Source organism: Rhincodon typus, chromosome 33 (genome assembly GCF_021869965.1).
Source record: "Rhincodon typus isolate 14 chromosome 33, sRhiTyp1.1, whole genome shotgun sequence".
NCBI classification, from domain to species: domain Eukaryota; kingdom Metazoa; phylum Chordata; class Chondrichthyes; order Orectolobiformes; family Rhincodontidae; genus Rhincodon; species Rhincodon typus.
This window is the reverse complement of record NC_063364.1, coordinates 6,113,448-6,130,637: the sequence shown is the minus strand read 5'-3', so window position 1 is coordinate 6,130,637 and position 17,190 is coordinate 6,113,448. Positions and strand designations below refer to the sequence as shown.

Here is a 17,190-nt window from a genome sequence, read left to right as displayed (position 1 = left end):
ATTATCTGAAAGGGTGAAAATAATTTTCAATTATGAATAATGCAGAAAGGCACAAAGTTATTTCATTTGATGTTAAGTAGACTAAGAATTCATGGAAATTCAAAAGGGTGTGTTGTGATAAGTACGCAATGTCTAAAGCATTAAGTCAATGATTATTGAATAGAGTGTTCTGGGATATAATATGTTTAGATTATATTTTTCATTATGATTTCTGTTCTAACGAGAGGAGCCTTCATTTGTTCATTGTAAAGTTACAAAATACCTAATTTACCTAGGTAAAAAAACGCAATTTTCAGAATTCTAAAAGAAGTGCTCGATTGTTTTGGCATTGAATGGACAGTAGAATGATATATACTCAACGATGGACATTGTACAAAATCAGCCACATCTGGAGACACCTTGATGCTATTTTATGTGCCCTAATAATCCTATTTTCCCAGTAAATATTTGAGGTGAAAGAGATGTTGCTTCTGATGTTTTTAAGTGTAAATTTCTTTCATTGATGAGGTTGATAAATGTAATAATTGGCCAAGCTGTTAACATAATGAATTGAGATTAGAGGGAGACAAACTCAATGTCACTGCTTTTTCAAAGTAACACAAAGTAAATGCAATTTGTATTACACAATGAATAAAATGCTTGGTACTATTATAGGAAAACAACATAATTTAAGATCAGAAGTTACATCTGAAAATGTTAGGATGCTACAGCTACTTCCTTTGGAAGATACATTTCATTTGACACTGCCAGCTTTTCCTCTGATGGGGTCATCTTGTGGAAGAATTTATGACCACGTGCATCAGTGCTTTCATAGACATAGCCTGGTGGAGTTGGATAGCTGGCAGGACAGATTTCTAGCCTCTTTGGTGTATATTCAGTACGATACAAGGTTCCAGCATCAAATGGTATTGAACTATGTAGAGGAGTGTCTGATGGTTTGAAGCTTTGAGTTGGTTTAATTGGATGAGGAACATAATTAGCTTTAAAGGTTGTTAATCCATCAAACTTTGCATTTGGTATTCCCATTTCTTCAACTCTTTTGATTATCTCTGGTTTTTTTACATCCCATGTTTTGAAGTCATCTTTCATTGTGGTACTCCCTTGGAAGGGAGCATGGACCCTTCTTGTTAACACAGGTTTGAATGGAGTTGGTGGCTTGACTTTATACCCAACATAATCAAGGTGGGAAGTACTATTCAAATCCATTGGACCTTCTGGTTGCACATAATCTGGATGTTTGTGGACATATGGCAAGGTGATGGGCCATGCTTGAAAACGATCACGGAATTCTGAGTTGCCATCAAAAGGTGCATCTGATCCTATCTTGCCAGGATCAGGTTTAAAGCTTTTGGTCGGATCTCCATGCAGTCCCCTGAAATCACGGCGGTGAGTGGTGGTGCTGTCAAAAGGTGTGTCACTTGGTTTGTATTCATCTGGTGGTCTAACATATCGCTCCCCCAGCGGATGAGGAACATAAGCGATTTTGTGATTTGTTAGGCCATCAAAGGGAACATCAGATACCCTAGGTGCATCAGGTGGTTTGAAACTCTCCCTTAGTGCATATCCTTTGGGACCAAAGTCATCTTGAAATGTAGATGGATTTCCAAACCGTGATGTAGGTGGGCAGTAAGGTTCCATAGGTTTAGGTTTTCTTTTGGGAATGTCCCATAGACGGTAATCATCTTTTTTGAAAAAAAAGCACTAGTATATTAGCAAATGGCTTCATAAATATATTGCAGAATTATTTTAAGCTATAGGAAATGGGATGTATTATTACTGTAACTCTGAGAAAAATTAAAATAGTACACACATCCCAATATCTTTGTTCCAGTGTTGAAGGAAACTGGAGGGGCAGAAATGGCTTCAACTGATCACAATGCTTAAGAGTAATCTACTTTACATTATCACAGGGAGTGGTCTGAATGTAAAAGATATATAAAATATGGCAAAAAGACACAGTATTTTGTACAGTGTATGTAACATAATTCGAAGGTAAAGTCAGAACGATGTTCATCTCAAAGCTGTTTTGCTTTCGTGAGTGAATTTGCCACTACTACTTTATACATAGCACTCACGGTAATGAGTTGGATGCTTTAAATGGCCAATTTCCAAAGACATGTCAAACTCAAAGATTTAAAATTTCAAAAGATTGTGAATAAGGTTTATTCAATTCTCTTTAGGAAATGCTGGAAATAATCATTATATAAATTTGTTCTTGGGATATGATTATCAAAACTGTTCTCCCAGTCCATTCTGTGTGCCTGGTTTCGTTCATGGCTGGATGACTGGATAAATCATTTCAGTGGACATTAACAGTCACTATCACATAGTGAGAGGTTGAGTTGTCAATAGGTCAAAACTGATTCAGGAGGTGAGAAATCTTTCTGGAAACCAATGGGTGGGGTGTTTGTGTCAACTTGACAGCTTTATGATAATTTTTTGATGCAAGCCCACAAGTTACCAGATCTAATGAACTTACTTTCACATAGTGGTATTTGAAGTCACCATTTCTAAGTTGCTGGCCGTAATTGTAACTATTTATTATGTTGTCATACTCATTTGTATAAGAATGTCCTATCTCTTACTGCAATTATGGGGTGCAGGCACTATGAATGCAATTAAACAAAATATTTTCAATAATTTTATAGTTCACCTTTGTACGTCGGTACAGTGTCTATTCTTCCTCCTTTCCCAGGTTTTGGTTGTGGAGGACGTATACTTTTGGCAGGCTTAATCTTGTGAGGACTGAAGTCTACCTTATAAGTTGTATGGTGATCCATCTCACCAGATTTTGGTCTGTAATCATGTTGCATTGGTTGTGGTCGCTGTGTGATTTCATGAGGTATATAATCTGTTCTGCAGAAAGGGAAAGAAGAATCAAATAGTCACTCTAAAATAGTGCCTTATTGCATTAACCTTTTAATTATTTCTTCAGCAAAAGAATCAAAATGCCTGACATTTTTGAAAGTGTAGGGGAGGTCTGCCTGTCAGGCAAAGGAAGCCATTTTTTATGGCCATGCGTGACAGAATCTAGCAACACTTGTCTCTGCTACACAGAGGATGTGGTAGGAAGTTCAGGAAAAAAAAATGAGATAAATGTTTAGTAAAAACGCAAGGGCATAACCATGACCTATTTATTATCTTATAATAAATATCAGTATAACTAATTGCGATATTTGCATGAGAGGAAGTTATCCTTGTAGAGATATAAATGCCTAAAGCTTTGTAATAACCCAAAGAAATCCTACTAAAGCATTTAAAATGAAAAAAAACAAGGTATAAAAATGATTTTATGCATGACGGCCAGCGAATATAATGCACAAATTCACATTGAAGAATATTTCCTCATTTAAAGGTAACTATTAAAATTGGATCATTTCCAGGAATGAATAACACTTGCCAATCCAAATATATTAAGTGAGGTCTTTCCAACTGGATCCCTGTTTCCTAAATTCAATGACCTCCCTCCTGTAGAAATCAGGTCATGGTTTCTGCACTTATGACTAGTTTCACACTTCCCCAGCAGTTAATCAGCGATTTAACCATCATTTTAATGAAAAGAGACTTTTCAGTCTAACAGAAAGAAAAGGAGATGTCTGAAAGAAATCCATGCTGCGGCATTGTTGTTTACAAGATATGTAAATGGTTTCTCTGGTTGTCACCAGGAGGATGCACTGACATATTTCTTTTAAATTATTTTTAAACATTCAGTCTCCTCTCTAGTGTCACCTCTCTCTCAGCTACAACAAATCTCTTATTGCAATATAAAAACCAAAGAACAGAAGTGAACTAGGCTGACACTGTCATCAACAGGTCTGGAGAGGGAGGCCAAGCTGGCAGCAGATGGAGTACAAATAAAGTGGCTCCAGCTACATCTGTAAGAGAGATAGAGGCGGAATGGAAATCAAAAGAGATAGAGAGACACTGAGAAAGAGAGAGGTCATTGGGTTGAGAAGGAGGCAGCTGAAGGCAAGAGAGGAGAAGGGTGTGACATATGAACATACGAACAAGTAGCAGGAGTAGGCCATTCAGCCCCATGATCTTGTTCTGCCATTTACTAAATTCATAGCTGATCTGACTGTAACCTCAAATCCACATTCCCACAACTCTTTACAACTTTTCACCCCCTTGCTTACTAAGAATCTGTCCACCCTTACCTTAAAAAACATTTCAAAATTCAGACAACATCACTCACTTTAACACTCAAAGATTAGTTTGTTTATTAATCTGTATGATTTATTCTTCCTTTAAAAAACAGTTCTCCTGGCTCTGGCTTTCAAGTTTACATGTAATTCTGGAACAACAAGAACCAAGCAAAAAGAATGGTTAAATTCTATCCCATTTCTTCCTCTTTTATATTGGTTAAATAAATTACTCAGTCAGTAAAGTTTAAAGTAGAGAGGTCTGGGCAGAAAATAATTTCCTAGATTATCACTCGAAGGGCAGCAGCTTAACAGTTTCCCCAGTCACCATACACATCTTGCAAACTGTCCCCGTATGGTAGGATCTCCTTTCCTGATAGGGGTGAAATTGAACCGATCACCTAAGACATAGACTGGACCTGACAACAGAGTGCCAAGGCAGGTTGGTTAAAAGGCCCACCTCAGTTTTCAGGAACCTCATCTCTATGTTCATCCTTTAGGTACTTAATTCTTCACAGCCTCTACCCAATCCCCATACCCAATCCATATCAACCAATGCTAACTCATGTCCCCACCAAACCACGATGGTCTTTGATAACCACCATGTCAGCTCATGCTGCTCCATCCACTACCAATGGCTCCTCATATCTTCCATGACAACTCAGTGCCTCAAACTCACCCCATGGCCCCTTATATCTCAAATTTAACTTAATGCTCAGTTGTGTCAACCCACCAACATCTTGCCTTTACCCACTCCATATCAACTCATTCTTTAAGGTGAAAGAAAATTCATTCTAGATATCTGTTACAGCCTTTATATGCTCCTATTCTTGAAAGTCCATTGAAAACTTATTAATTTCCCCCTAAGTATTTAATTATTTTGATTCATAAACCTCTCTCAAAAACAGCTAACCCATTCATAATTTCTGAACTATCAATCAAACGTTGACAAAAGAGCTGAAGTAGGTGCAAGTGTCATCAAGGCTGTATTTGAGCATCAAGGAGCCCTCACAAAACTGGAACCAATGGTAATCAGGGAGAACCCCGCTGCTGGTTGGAGTCATACCTGACGTATGGTTGATGGAGGTCAGTCACCTCAGCTCCAGGACAAGAGTGCTCAGGGTAGTGTCCTAGGCCCAACCATCTCCAGCTGCTTCATTAATAACCGTCACTCCATCATAAGGTCAGAAGTGGGGATGTTTGCTGATGATTGCACAATGTTCAGCACCATTTGTGACTAATCAGAAAGTAAAATAGCACATGTATAAATGCTACAAGACCTGGACAATATCCAGGTTTGGACTGACAAGTGGCATTTAACATTCAAGCATACAAGTGCCAGGCAATAATTATTTCCAAGAGAAAAATGTAACTATTTCCGTTTGACATTCTGTAGCATTGCCATTGCTGAATCCCCCACTATCAACATTCTGGTCATTACCATTAACCAGAAACTGAATTGGACAGTCATTTCAGTGCTGTGGCTACAAGAGCAAGTCAGAGGCTAGGAATCCTGTGAGTAATCCACCTTCTGACAACATCTACAAGATACAAATTAGGAGTGTGATGGAACCTCCAATTGCTTGGTTAAGTGCGGCTACATCAACACTCAACAAGCTTGACAAAATCCAGACCAAGCAGCTGTTCGATTGGCACCACATCCACAAACATTCATACCCTTCACAATCTCGCTCAGCGACTGCAGTGTGTGCTATCCACAAGATGCACTGCAGAAATTCACCAAGGCTCCTTAGACAGCACCTTCCAAACCAGTACCATCTAGAAAGACAAGGGCAGCATACACATGAGAACACTACAACATGCAAGTTCTCCTTGAAACCACTCACCATCCTGACTTGGAAATATATCACTGTTCCTTTACTGTGGCTGGGTCAAAATCTTGGAATTCCCTCCCTAACAATGTTGTGGGTCCACCTATAGCAATGGAGCAGTTCAAGAAGGCAGCTCACCATGACCTTCTCAAGGGCGAATAGGGATGAATAACAAATACTGGCACTGCCAACAATGTTCATATCCTGTGAATTAATTTGAAAAAGGACAATTTGGATACACAAATCAGATGATTCAAATGAGTAGAGAAAATATAGTCTTTCATAAAATTAGTTCAGGCAAATGGGACTAGTTTAGTTTGCAATTCCTGGTCAGCTTGGATGAGTTAGATCAAAGGGTCTGTTTCAATGCTGTATGACTCTATGACTTATTACTCTAGTTGTAGAGACACTACTGCTGTAATGCTTAAGTTATAACAAAAAAAAGCTAGGAAGGATAAAGAACCATTTTTCTCTTTGTACTTTCAGGATTTTTTGCCAGAGTGACAGGGAACATCGTATAAGTGTGGCTGGAGCATTCTGAAAAGCTTAAGGGGTTGGGGACTCACACATACGCACTGCGACATTATAAGACACATTACTAACTATATAACCTCCAAATGTGAAGGGCTGTCTTGCAGCTAGATTATAATATTTATTCCTGTTCGTTTATGTAGGCAAGCTCTAAGAATAAATTACTGAAATCATGGTGCCAATTGCCGAGTTAACTGGATCACAAATGGATTTGACTACATACAACCAAGAACATGACTTACTCTTGTCATTGGTACTGCTTTTAGAAACAAAAACAGAAATATTAACGTTAACTCTTCCTTGTCTCCACAGATGCTGCCAGGCTTGCTGGGTTTTTCCAGCAATTTCTGTTTTTGTTTCTGATTTCCAGCATCTGCAGTTCTTGAATTTTTTTTTGTTTACTGCTTTTAGATGCTTCTCAACATTATAATACATAAAACAAATATCATCATAAAGGGAAAGCCTTGGGGTTAATAATCTTTAACCAAATATTCTAATCAAAATAATTATATTTAGTTAAATTGCATTTAAACTACATCCAGATATTTTCTTTCTGAATGGATATGATAACAGTAGATGAATGAATTGATATCTGAATTGATTTGGTGTTGAGGACAATTGATGAGAATGATTTGGGAGGATACAAAGTGTGCTCCTGTGCTGTTTAGTACATCAGGCTGATGTGGCAGCTGGAGCAAATTACTGCAGATGCTGGAATCTACTGAAAACAAAAAATCCTGTATTTCACAATGGGTCAGCATCCATGGAGAGCAAGCTAACGTTTCATCAGAGCACCTCAGGCTGATGTGGCACTTGGTTGAGCACTCCCTGTATAAAAAAAACAACAGCTGTTTAGTTCTGAGACAACAAGGTGCAGGGCTGGATGAACACAGCAGGCCAAGCAGCATCATAGGAGCAGAGAGGCTGACGTTTCGGGCCTAGACCCTTCATCAGAAAAGGGGGAGGGGAAGGGGGTTTTGAAATAAATAGGGAGAGAGTGGGAGGCGGATAGAAGCTGTTTAGTTCTAGTTATCTGAAACTGCATCTCAGTGTGGACATCTTCTGAAAGGATTTTATGAATTAGCAGGTTTGTAATGTGAAATATGCGTAAGTGAGAGCTTTATCTGATTGGTAGAAGTTGTTTTCATTATTTCTATTTCAAATCCATAGCTTTTAGAGATCTGATCTTTAGAGATACTAGAAGAGAAGTTATGCACTATACATAGAGGACTCATCGGGAATATAATGGCATGCAGCGGCCAATCTAGCTCTGTTTTAAGCTGTGGATAAGTTCACTGCTCCTTCATCTGGTTTATTTCCAGCAGATGTTTGACGACAAAATTGTGAAGCTCTTCAAAACCATGGTAGATTAATATTGTTGAAGATATCCTGATTTGTTCTCTTGATCTGGAAATGTTGCTGCAAAATGTCGAGTATGGCTGATGGTCATCCCAGGAGCTCTATGCACCTAGCTGTGCCTTTGTTCTACTATTATTCTTAGCAGACATGAGAAAATGTGTCAACGGGTCCTTCAAAGCCATCATTGCTTTCTGTCCAGGTACAAAGGATTTTATCAAGTTTATGGCAATAAGACTGCTGCTTGAAAGGCAGGTATTGACCAGTATGTTCCTATGTTAGTAGCCATCAGCCGTCATAAGACTGAACAATGAATTGAAGGCTTTTAATGCATACATGGGATGTTATTATGCACAGTAGCTTCAAGGTTGCATACCAAGTATACTGTGAGAGAAATGGGTCATTCCCTGGAATTCCACCTGTTGTGGCCACAGTGTGATATGTAGCTAGATGCACTAAAGACCAATGTGAAGTGCAATAAGCCTTTACACCATTGAATCCTTAAATGCGGTAGGACACATCATTGGAGTGAATTAGAATGCAGTTTACCATTACAGTACAGAGGTAACATATGGTCCATTTCAACATGCAGCTGATACATAAAGTACAATGGAATGTAGAGACACATGGTAAGGCAGACGCAATTTGCTTTAGATGTGCTAAACTCTGATTACAGGGTTCTGCTGATTGCAGTCAAATAATCCATGATGTTTTTGTAGGCACTTCTCTCCCTTTAATCAACAGAACAAATTTCATGCTACACGGACATGTTGATGGCATGTGACCAAAACCGCATGTTTATAGAGGTAATGCCCCTTTCCTGTGAAATGCTCAGGAGACTAATTTTCTTTGCAATAAAGCATTCCATGGTTTTCAGGTTGAAAGCAGTGTGCAAAGTTGGTTTGTGCAAGATATGGAATACCTGCTGCAAAGATTGCAGATGAAATTGATGAGGATTGGAAATTTTGCCTACTCAGTTGAGTTTGAAATTAATGATTAAAATTCATATTTCCTTCTTTGTTCTCACTCTGTCAAAATAGAGGCGAGGAAATCTATCATCTTTAAGAAATTGCAGATCAGAAACTGAAATAAATTAAGTATATTTTGTTATTTGTGTTGGACAGGGCAGTTGGCTTTAGCAGGGGTTTGAGATTCTGGATGTTATACTTTCAAAGGATATTTTCATATTTTGAATGTGATTGACAGCATGGTCTTCAAAGAATTCAAATATGAGGAGTAGTTCAGACCTAAGTAGTTCACACCTAAGTGAAGATTCTTTGGCTGGAATTAATGCCTTCTCTCAGGGGTCTGGTGGTCTGGAAGGGTTATTTAATTAGAACTGGGAATCTCATCTGCCTCTATGGCAATTAAAGGTCTCCGCCCCCCCCCCCCCCCCATGACAATGCAAGGGGCCCTCTGTGTGGGAAACCTACTAAGTTAACCCTGTCAAGATTGACTGTAGATGTCGAGGATGGGTCACTCATCAAGGAACTTAGCATCATGAAGAGAGGTTGCCCACTGACAACCTTTGCTGCTGAGCCCAACCCCCTCCCCCCCCCCCACCCCCGCTACCAAGACTGCATTTTGCAACCTGTTCCCACCATCACTCAATTGTAGCCAGGATTCCTCACTGATCTCGGGTCTCTGGTGGCAGCATTGCTGGCAGCAAACACCACTCCCTCTGAATGCATGGCTGCCAACCTCTGATTGCAGCCGTATTGCGTGGGCTTTCTTTCATCCCTTCATGTATCTTGTGCACCCTCCCTGGCCCCATGTATGTCAATGCCTTTATGCCATCTCCATGCCAGTCATATCCACACGTCCCCTCATATTCACAATGGCCATCCCTCTATTTCTCTTCATCCTCCATGCACTTTCATCTTCCCATCTGCCAGCTCCAAAACTCTTCATGTTTCCCATGACCCTGCTAAATCTCCCCTTGCCCCTTCTTTCTGTCCATGCAGCTTCATATTCCACATGCTACCTCTACACCCCTTTACATTATGCATGATTCCTACATGCCAAATTATTCCCAATGTGACCTCTTTGTGTAGTCCATAATAGTGGTACTTTTCTAGTATCACTAAAGATCAAATCTCTAAAAGCCATAGATTTGAAGTAGAAATGATGAAAACAACTTCTAACAATCAGATAAAGCTCTCACTTATGTGTATTTCATATTAAAAATCTGCTAATTCATAAAATCCTTTCAAAAATTTTTAATGCTTTCCTGTTCTTAAATTTACTTTCCCATAGTTATTCTGTTACAAAAACATCTATCTCCCTTGCTACATCAAAGACAAATGGCTCTTTGATAACCTCCTTGTATTGTCAATCAAAAAGTGAACATGGCCCCTACTAATGGTTCTGTATCCTTTGAAACTCAGCCAATTATTCATAAAGGGTTCAAATATAATAACGGACTTTGGGAAATTTAAAGACTGGAGTCTATTGAAATTGTAAAAACAGGTGGCTAATGGCATCTTTCTGAGCTGCACCAGATTGCTTGTCAATCAATGCACTCCTGAAGGGCCTGAAAGATGCGGTATTTTTTCAATTTTAGAAGGTTGGGGATTTAAAATCATGATACTTAAACAGACCCCTTTGCAATGCTTATATCTTCTCTATAAAATTGTTGTTCCCACATTGTGGATTAAGGCCGTTGGAACATCAAAATTGGGTGTATTTTTGATCAGTAGTCAAATCAAATGGCCTCACTGATATTGGGTTTTATTCCTGCGTTATTCAATCCACCCTCTTCTCCCTGCCAAAACAAAAGGAATCTGACAAAAATAGAGGCAGAACTCTACCTCAGTCCCATCTGACACTTTTAAAAATCTTCTGAGTCATCCCAATTCAGGTCTCTGACCTATCATCGGAATAGTATATAGTTCCTATTATTATTGCATTGTGGTTTCAGTTCATGTACATTATATAAGGAAAACACTGCTGAGACACTTGCATCTCTTTCTGCTTTTATGGATAATTTTACATATAATTAATGAATCTGTCCAATAGCTTTAGCAGTGTTTTTTTAATGTGGCATTTTCTGCTGCTTGAGAGAATTGATCAATCAAGTGGTATTTTGTAAAAAGACTAAATAAAATCATCTGGTACATAAACAAATAAACAACATTCAAAAATAGAATAGCTCCTGCCTTTTTTGGTAATTACAAAGACCAATCCTCCGTGCATGCTACTACTAATCTGAAAAGCCTGTTTTCAAAGGACTGCCAGTGTTAGTGAGTCACCGTCTGATTATGCCTGTCTCTCTGTAGCTAGTGGATTTCTGAAGATGGCCACTCTCTGTGAATAGAGGTGGGCAAATTACTCAATTCCAGTGGTCACAATTGTGCTTCTAAGTCAAAGCTAACCTTAAGTCCATCTTGGATTTTGGTTCACACCACCCAACAGCAGTGGCAGCACTGCTGACAGATACTTCCCCTGTGGTGATTGTCGCTCTACTGGCGCTCTCTCTGTAAAGGTATAATTGCATTTGCATGCCCAAGTTGCTTTGCATTCACCTGTTCGCACTCCTGAAGCATCCATCTTTTCCTAGTTGATTCTAATGAGACACACCCCTTCCCATGCCTTTATATTTGGCCCTTTCTCACGCATGATCTGCATGTCATTGAACACGTGTTCTTTGCACAATGGCCACCAGAAAAAAATAGCAGTTTTTAGCCTTCTTATTGTGAATACTGAATTTGACCGTCAGCACTGAAGAACTACACACACCACTCAAGCTGTATAAATTGATGGTGAGAGAGATATAAGAATTACCAAAGAAATTATTACCTTTGGAAAATTGGAAAGATGAGTAAGCCTGCATCCCAAACTGAGCATTTCTTCCCAATCTGTTCTACACATGCAAAATGTGAAATATACACCAGTATCAAACCAACAAAATCAACCACTTTTACCTGAATTGCCTTTGGAAACATCTAATGACCAGATGGCAAACAAAATACCAGACATTGAGGTGGTCACCAGAGTTGGCATCCTAACCACCCACACAAGACTAATATAATCATAACTGAGATGAAAACAGTAAATGCTAGAGAAGGCCATCAAATTTGCAAGCAAAGGTAGAGAGAGAAATAGAGTTAACATTTTGAGTCCAGTATGACTCTTTTTTGGAAATGAAAGGTGTTAGAAACCAACGTTTGTCTCTATTTTTTGAGAAAGGGGGAGGAGGACCAAATGGAACAGCTTATGAGGGTGCCCAGAGCCTGAAGGCAGTGAGTTCTAATGGTAGTGGATGGAAGATATAAATGCAAGATAAAAACTTAAAGAATTGCAGATGCTGTAAATCAGAAACAAAAACAGAAGTTGCTGGAAAAGCTCAGCAGGTCTGGCAGCATCTATGAAGAGAAAATTAGAGTTAATGTTTCAGGTCCGGTGACCCTTCCTCAGAAGTTCTGACTCTACTAGAAGTAGAGAAGTTTTAATTTAAAGAATGGAAGCAAGGTATCAAATTTAGTAAGATGTGATAAACCAAAGAGGAGAGACTAGCCAAACAAGAATGGTATTAATATGAGAAATGACAAACAATCTATGATAGAAGAGATATATAGAGAGTATAAATCTAAGATTGAGTCTACAGATATCACTACAGGTTACAAAAAAACAAAGGGATAAAACTAAGGACGATACCTGAATGCATGTTGCGTTTGAAACAGAACAGATGAACTAAGATTTCAAATAGGGAAAAAAGTCTTATTGGGCAGCAATTACAAAGACATAGATGCAGGATAACATGGAGTGGTGCCTGAATAGTGAAGGGTGCCTGAATTTAGGAAGGATGGGAGGCTAGGAAAAAAGTGCAAGTATGGCTTTATTCATTAATTATGGAATTAAGACAATAGAGAGAATGCTTTAAATTGAGGAAACCAGGATATTTAAATGACTTGGTTAGAGATAAGAAAGTGATAAGTGATAAAGGAACTTGTGGGAGTGATATTATCCCTAATGGTAACTAGGCAGCAGGGTGGAACGTAAAGCAAGAAATAAGAGAAGATTGCTAGGAAGACACAATGATAATCATGGGGATTTCAATTTACGTAGACTGGAAAAGTCAGATGGGCAAAAATAGCCAGATAAGGAGTTAAAGAATGTTTTTGAGATGACTTCCTAAAACAGCATATTCTGGAACTAACAGGAGAGCAGGTTATACCGGACTACATGGTGCAATGAGATACGATTAATTTATGATCTCACAGTGGCGGCACCCGAGGGTAGTAGTGATAAAATGATTGAATTTTACATTCAGTTTGAGGAGGAGAGAAATGGGTCTGAGAGGAATTTAATAAACTTGAATGGGTCAATTTTGAGGACATGAAAGCTGTAGAGCTACAAAGTGAATGGATAAATTAGATTGAAGCATGTGTTAATAGAGATGCAGTGCCAGACATTTAAGGATATATTTCATAATGCACAGAATAGATACATTCCATCAAGCAAGAAAAATTCCAAGGGACAAATCTAGCATTGTGGTTAACTAGAAATGTTAAAAGTAATATTTAAATTTTTAAAAAGCATAGAATCATGCCAAGCCAGATGGAGGGTCAGAAGTTTGGATGAAAAATAAAAGCATCAAAGAATAACAGAAAAATAAATAAGGAAGGAAGGGAGAATAAGTGAAACCTAGCCAGAATGATCAAAACATGAAGTATGAGTTTCTTTAAATATTTTTTGAAAAGTTAACAGTTTTTATCCAATTTAGAGCCCAGCAAAGGAAGACCAAGAAATCAATTAAGGAGAGATGTCAACATGAATATAGACCAGCGAGAATCATAAGAATAGACTACAAAAGCATCTTTTGCTATGCAAAAAGGAAAAGATTATCTTGGATAAATACGGTCCATTACAGGTGCAGACAGGACAATTTATAATTAAGGACAGGGAAAAATGGCTGAGAAACTAAACAATTACTTTGTGTCTGTCTTTACAGAAGGTGATACAGAAAATCTCCCAAAAATCCAAGGTTGTTGCCATACTGAAGTACTAAATATAATTAGTAAAGAGGTGGTGCTTTAAACGTTAACTGAATTGAAGTTTGATAAATACCCTAGACCAGATGATCTTCACCCCTGTGTGATGAAAGTGTTGGGTCAAGAGACAGTGGATGCATTGGCAGTATATTTCATAGTTCTATGGATCTGGAAAGGTTCTTGCAGACTGGAAGGTAGTAAATGTAATCCTGCTAGTTAAGAAGGGAGGGTGAAGGAGAATAGCCTGACCTTAGAAGTGTGGAAAAGGTTGACATCTACTATAAACAACTTGATAACTGAACAATAAGCAGCAACTGGCAAAATCTGATAGAATCAACACAGATTTATGACATAGAAACCATGTTTGACAACTTGGGAGTTTTTCTGAGCATGTTGCTAATAGCGTAGATAAAGGAGAACCAGTGAATGTGATTTTCAGAAGGTTTTTGATAAGTCCCCACACATGAGGGTATTAAATAATAGGATTGCATGGGATTGGGTGTAATTGGTTAAAAGACAGAAAGTATTAATAAGCTTTTAGAATAGCTGGCTTTTTCTTGTGGATACCATATCACAAAGTGTCAGTGCTATATCTACAGCTGTTTACAATCCATTAACTGATTTGGATATTTTGTTTAATTGTAATATTTCCAAATTCATTGATGACATCAAAACCAGGTGGGAGTATAAGTTGTGAGGAGTATTCAAGAAAGCTTCAAGAGACTAATTGAGTGGGCTAGGACATGGCAAATGGAATATCATGTGGATAAATACTAAATTAGTTACTTTGGTAGAGAAAAAAAACAACAGAATATTTCTTGAATAGTGAGAGCTTGGGAAGCGCAGGTTTTCAAAGGAATCTGGATGTCCTTGTTCGTGAGCCGTTACAAGTTAGCATACAGGTGCATAAAGCAATTAGGAAGACAAGTGTTACGTTGTGCTACATCACAAAGGGATTTAAGTCCAGGAGAAAATATGACTTTTTGCAAATGAGTAGAGACATGGTCAGACCCTACTTAGTCTATTGTGTACAGTTTTGGGCTCCTTATTTAAGGGAGGATATCTTTGCCCTAGCAGAAGAACCATTAACGTTCACCAGATTAATCCTTTGCATGATGGCATTGTCTTATGAGGAGAAATTGAGGAAGGGAGGTTGACTGGAGGTTGGAAGTTCTCAAGGATGACAGCCTAGCTCTCAATATCATTCCTATGCCCATTAAACCTCACCCCTCACTCTAAAATTAAGAAAAGCAATATATCATAAAACCTAAATAATGATGGTAAATGTAATGGCAGTGCCCATTGATGAATCACTGCAGTTTTAAAACTGTCCACAACACAATACAGCATCAAATAATGACATTCAAATTTGTCAGAATATTTGATACTTACCTGTTCCTGACTCCTCAGCAGACATGCTGCAGTCACCACCAACTGCCCTTGAGACAGTTTTTCATAGGGCTTCCAAAGCCCGCATTAAAATATTGAGGAGAAACAAAGCTAAATTTCCAGAAGGGGTTAGAATGGTGACATTAGCCTCAGAAAAGAAGCATGTGAGGTCACAACCCAAAGCCATCCTGATGAGTAAAAAGGCCATAAAAAGAAACCAGTGCAACATTCTGAGAGCATTGCAAATTTCAAATAAATCCAAAAGATTATAAATTTTTTACATTCTCACCTCCATCACCAAATGAAAATCTGGCACCATATTAAATGATGTGCTTCCTTTGCATTAACTGCATAGCTGCAGTGTGCTACACACGTTCATCATGAACAACTTGTAATGAGGTTTTAAGAAATAAAATGTGCCTCTTTCTCATTGATTTTGCCAGTGTTTACCAATCCATTTTCAGTGGTGTACAAACGTTCAGAGCACCATTGAACTTGGTTGAGATTTATTTGCATTCTGGAGGCATTTAGCCTTCTTAAAATTAGTTTATACTGTCAGTATAATTAATTTATAAAATATTTTATAGATTTAAATGTGAAATAATTTAGCAGAAATTATTTTGTACCCTTAAAAATTAAAATCTGTGAGAAGTCTTGCATTTAGATTAACAAAACCACAAAGTGAATTCTCATTTTGTGTGGTCACTATTAATGTCCTATTTTATAGATTATACTTTAATGTTAGTTAAAAAAAATGTGCCATCCTGTGGGGAATTTCTTGTCTGTGTTTAAAAAATTGGCTCAATAAATTTAATTGCAAATTAATATCACAATGCCATGGGTAGAGCATGAAATACTGCAGTTATAGTACACATAAACAGTAGCAATAATATTTGTGCATTTAATCTGATTAAAGAAATAACTTCATTGTTCTATGGTTGAATGCCTCTCACTTAGCTTCTCACTCTAAAGACACTTACCTAAATGTTGATGTTCCGTCCATTTTGCCACGTTTAGATGAAATTTCAGGTTTTGGTTTGTAGTTTTCCCTGGGTTTGATATCTCCATATGAAGGGTATTTTTCATGGTATTCAGTCAGCATACAAGGCTGCAGAGTTTTGTCGTGGAATCCTGTTGGCATATGTGGGCAGTGATGCCGCCTGTTAAAGGAAAGGGAATAAGGTTTACGTACTGATGCAATTTTTGATATTGTGATCAGGGATGAGAATAAAAATAACTATAAAACAATTAGCTTCAGTGTGCTTAGTGGTGCAGAATGAAGTCTAGAATTTATGTATTTTGTTAGTATTAATCAAATACTTAGAGGATTACCCCATATAAATTAGTGTGCTAGGCTTATATTCAGAGCAAAGAAAAATGAGCAAAATATTAACAGCAAAAACCGATTTTTTTTAATGTTCATAACAATAAATTAAATGACAAAGCAATGTCAGTGTGTAATCTTCCCATCTTGTACATGATATTCATAAATATTGGGAAAAAAGTGGAAATGGTAAAACAAATGACCAACTTTGGATTGGTTTCAATTATGCATAAATAGATATTTTTCTGTAAGATCTTCTTGTTAATATGATGATGCCTGATAAATAAAGAGCTTGAGTCACATTTGCTTATGGATCAGAATTTTTATTTTCTTATTTAATGGGATTTGTATGTTGCCGGGAAGTCCAAGATTTATTGCCCATCCCAAACTGCCCTTGAGTAAGTGGTGGTGAGGCACCTTCTTGAACTACACAAATCCGCTTGATGTAAATACACCTACAGTGCTCTAAGGAAGGGGGTTGTGGGATATTGATCCAGTGATAGTGAAGGAGTTTTAAATTGAATCAGAGATAGTAGGAACTGCAGATGCTGGAGAATCCGAGACAACAAGGTGCAGAGCTGGATGAACACAGCAGGCCCTATGATGCTGCTTGGCCTGCTGTG

The 17,190-nt window shown here is 38.0% G+C and overlaps 1 protein-coding gene across 1 annotated transcript in view; it reads right to left on the bottom strand.

Moving 5' to 3' along the window:
- Positions 1–648: 648 nt before the first annotated feature.
- saxo2 (stabilizer of axonemal microtubules 2) overlaps positions 649–17,190 on the bottom strand; it is a 36,935-nt gene continuing 20,393 nt past the window's right edge. The window contains exons 2-4 of the mRNA XM_020518452.2: positions 16,224–16,403; positions 2,654–2,856; positions 649–1,682 (exon numbers count right to left, since the gene is read on the bottom strand). Of these exons, the coding sequence (XP_020374041.1) occupies positions 697–1,682; positions 2,654–2,856; positions 16,224–16,403 (1,369 nt within the window). The 3' untranslated portion in view covers positions 649–696. The remainder of the gene's footprint in view (positions 1,683–2,653; positions 2,857–16,223; positions 16,404–17,190) is intronic.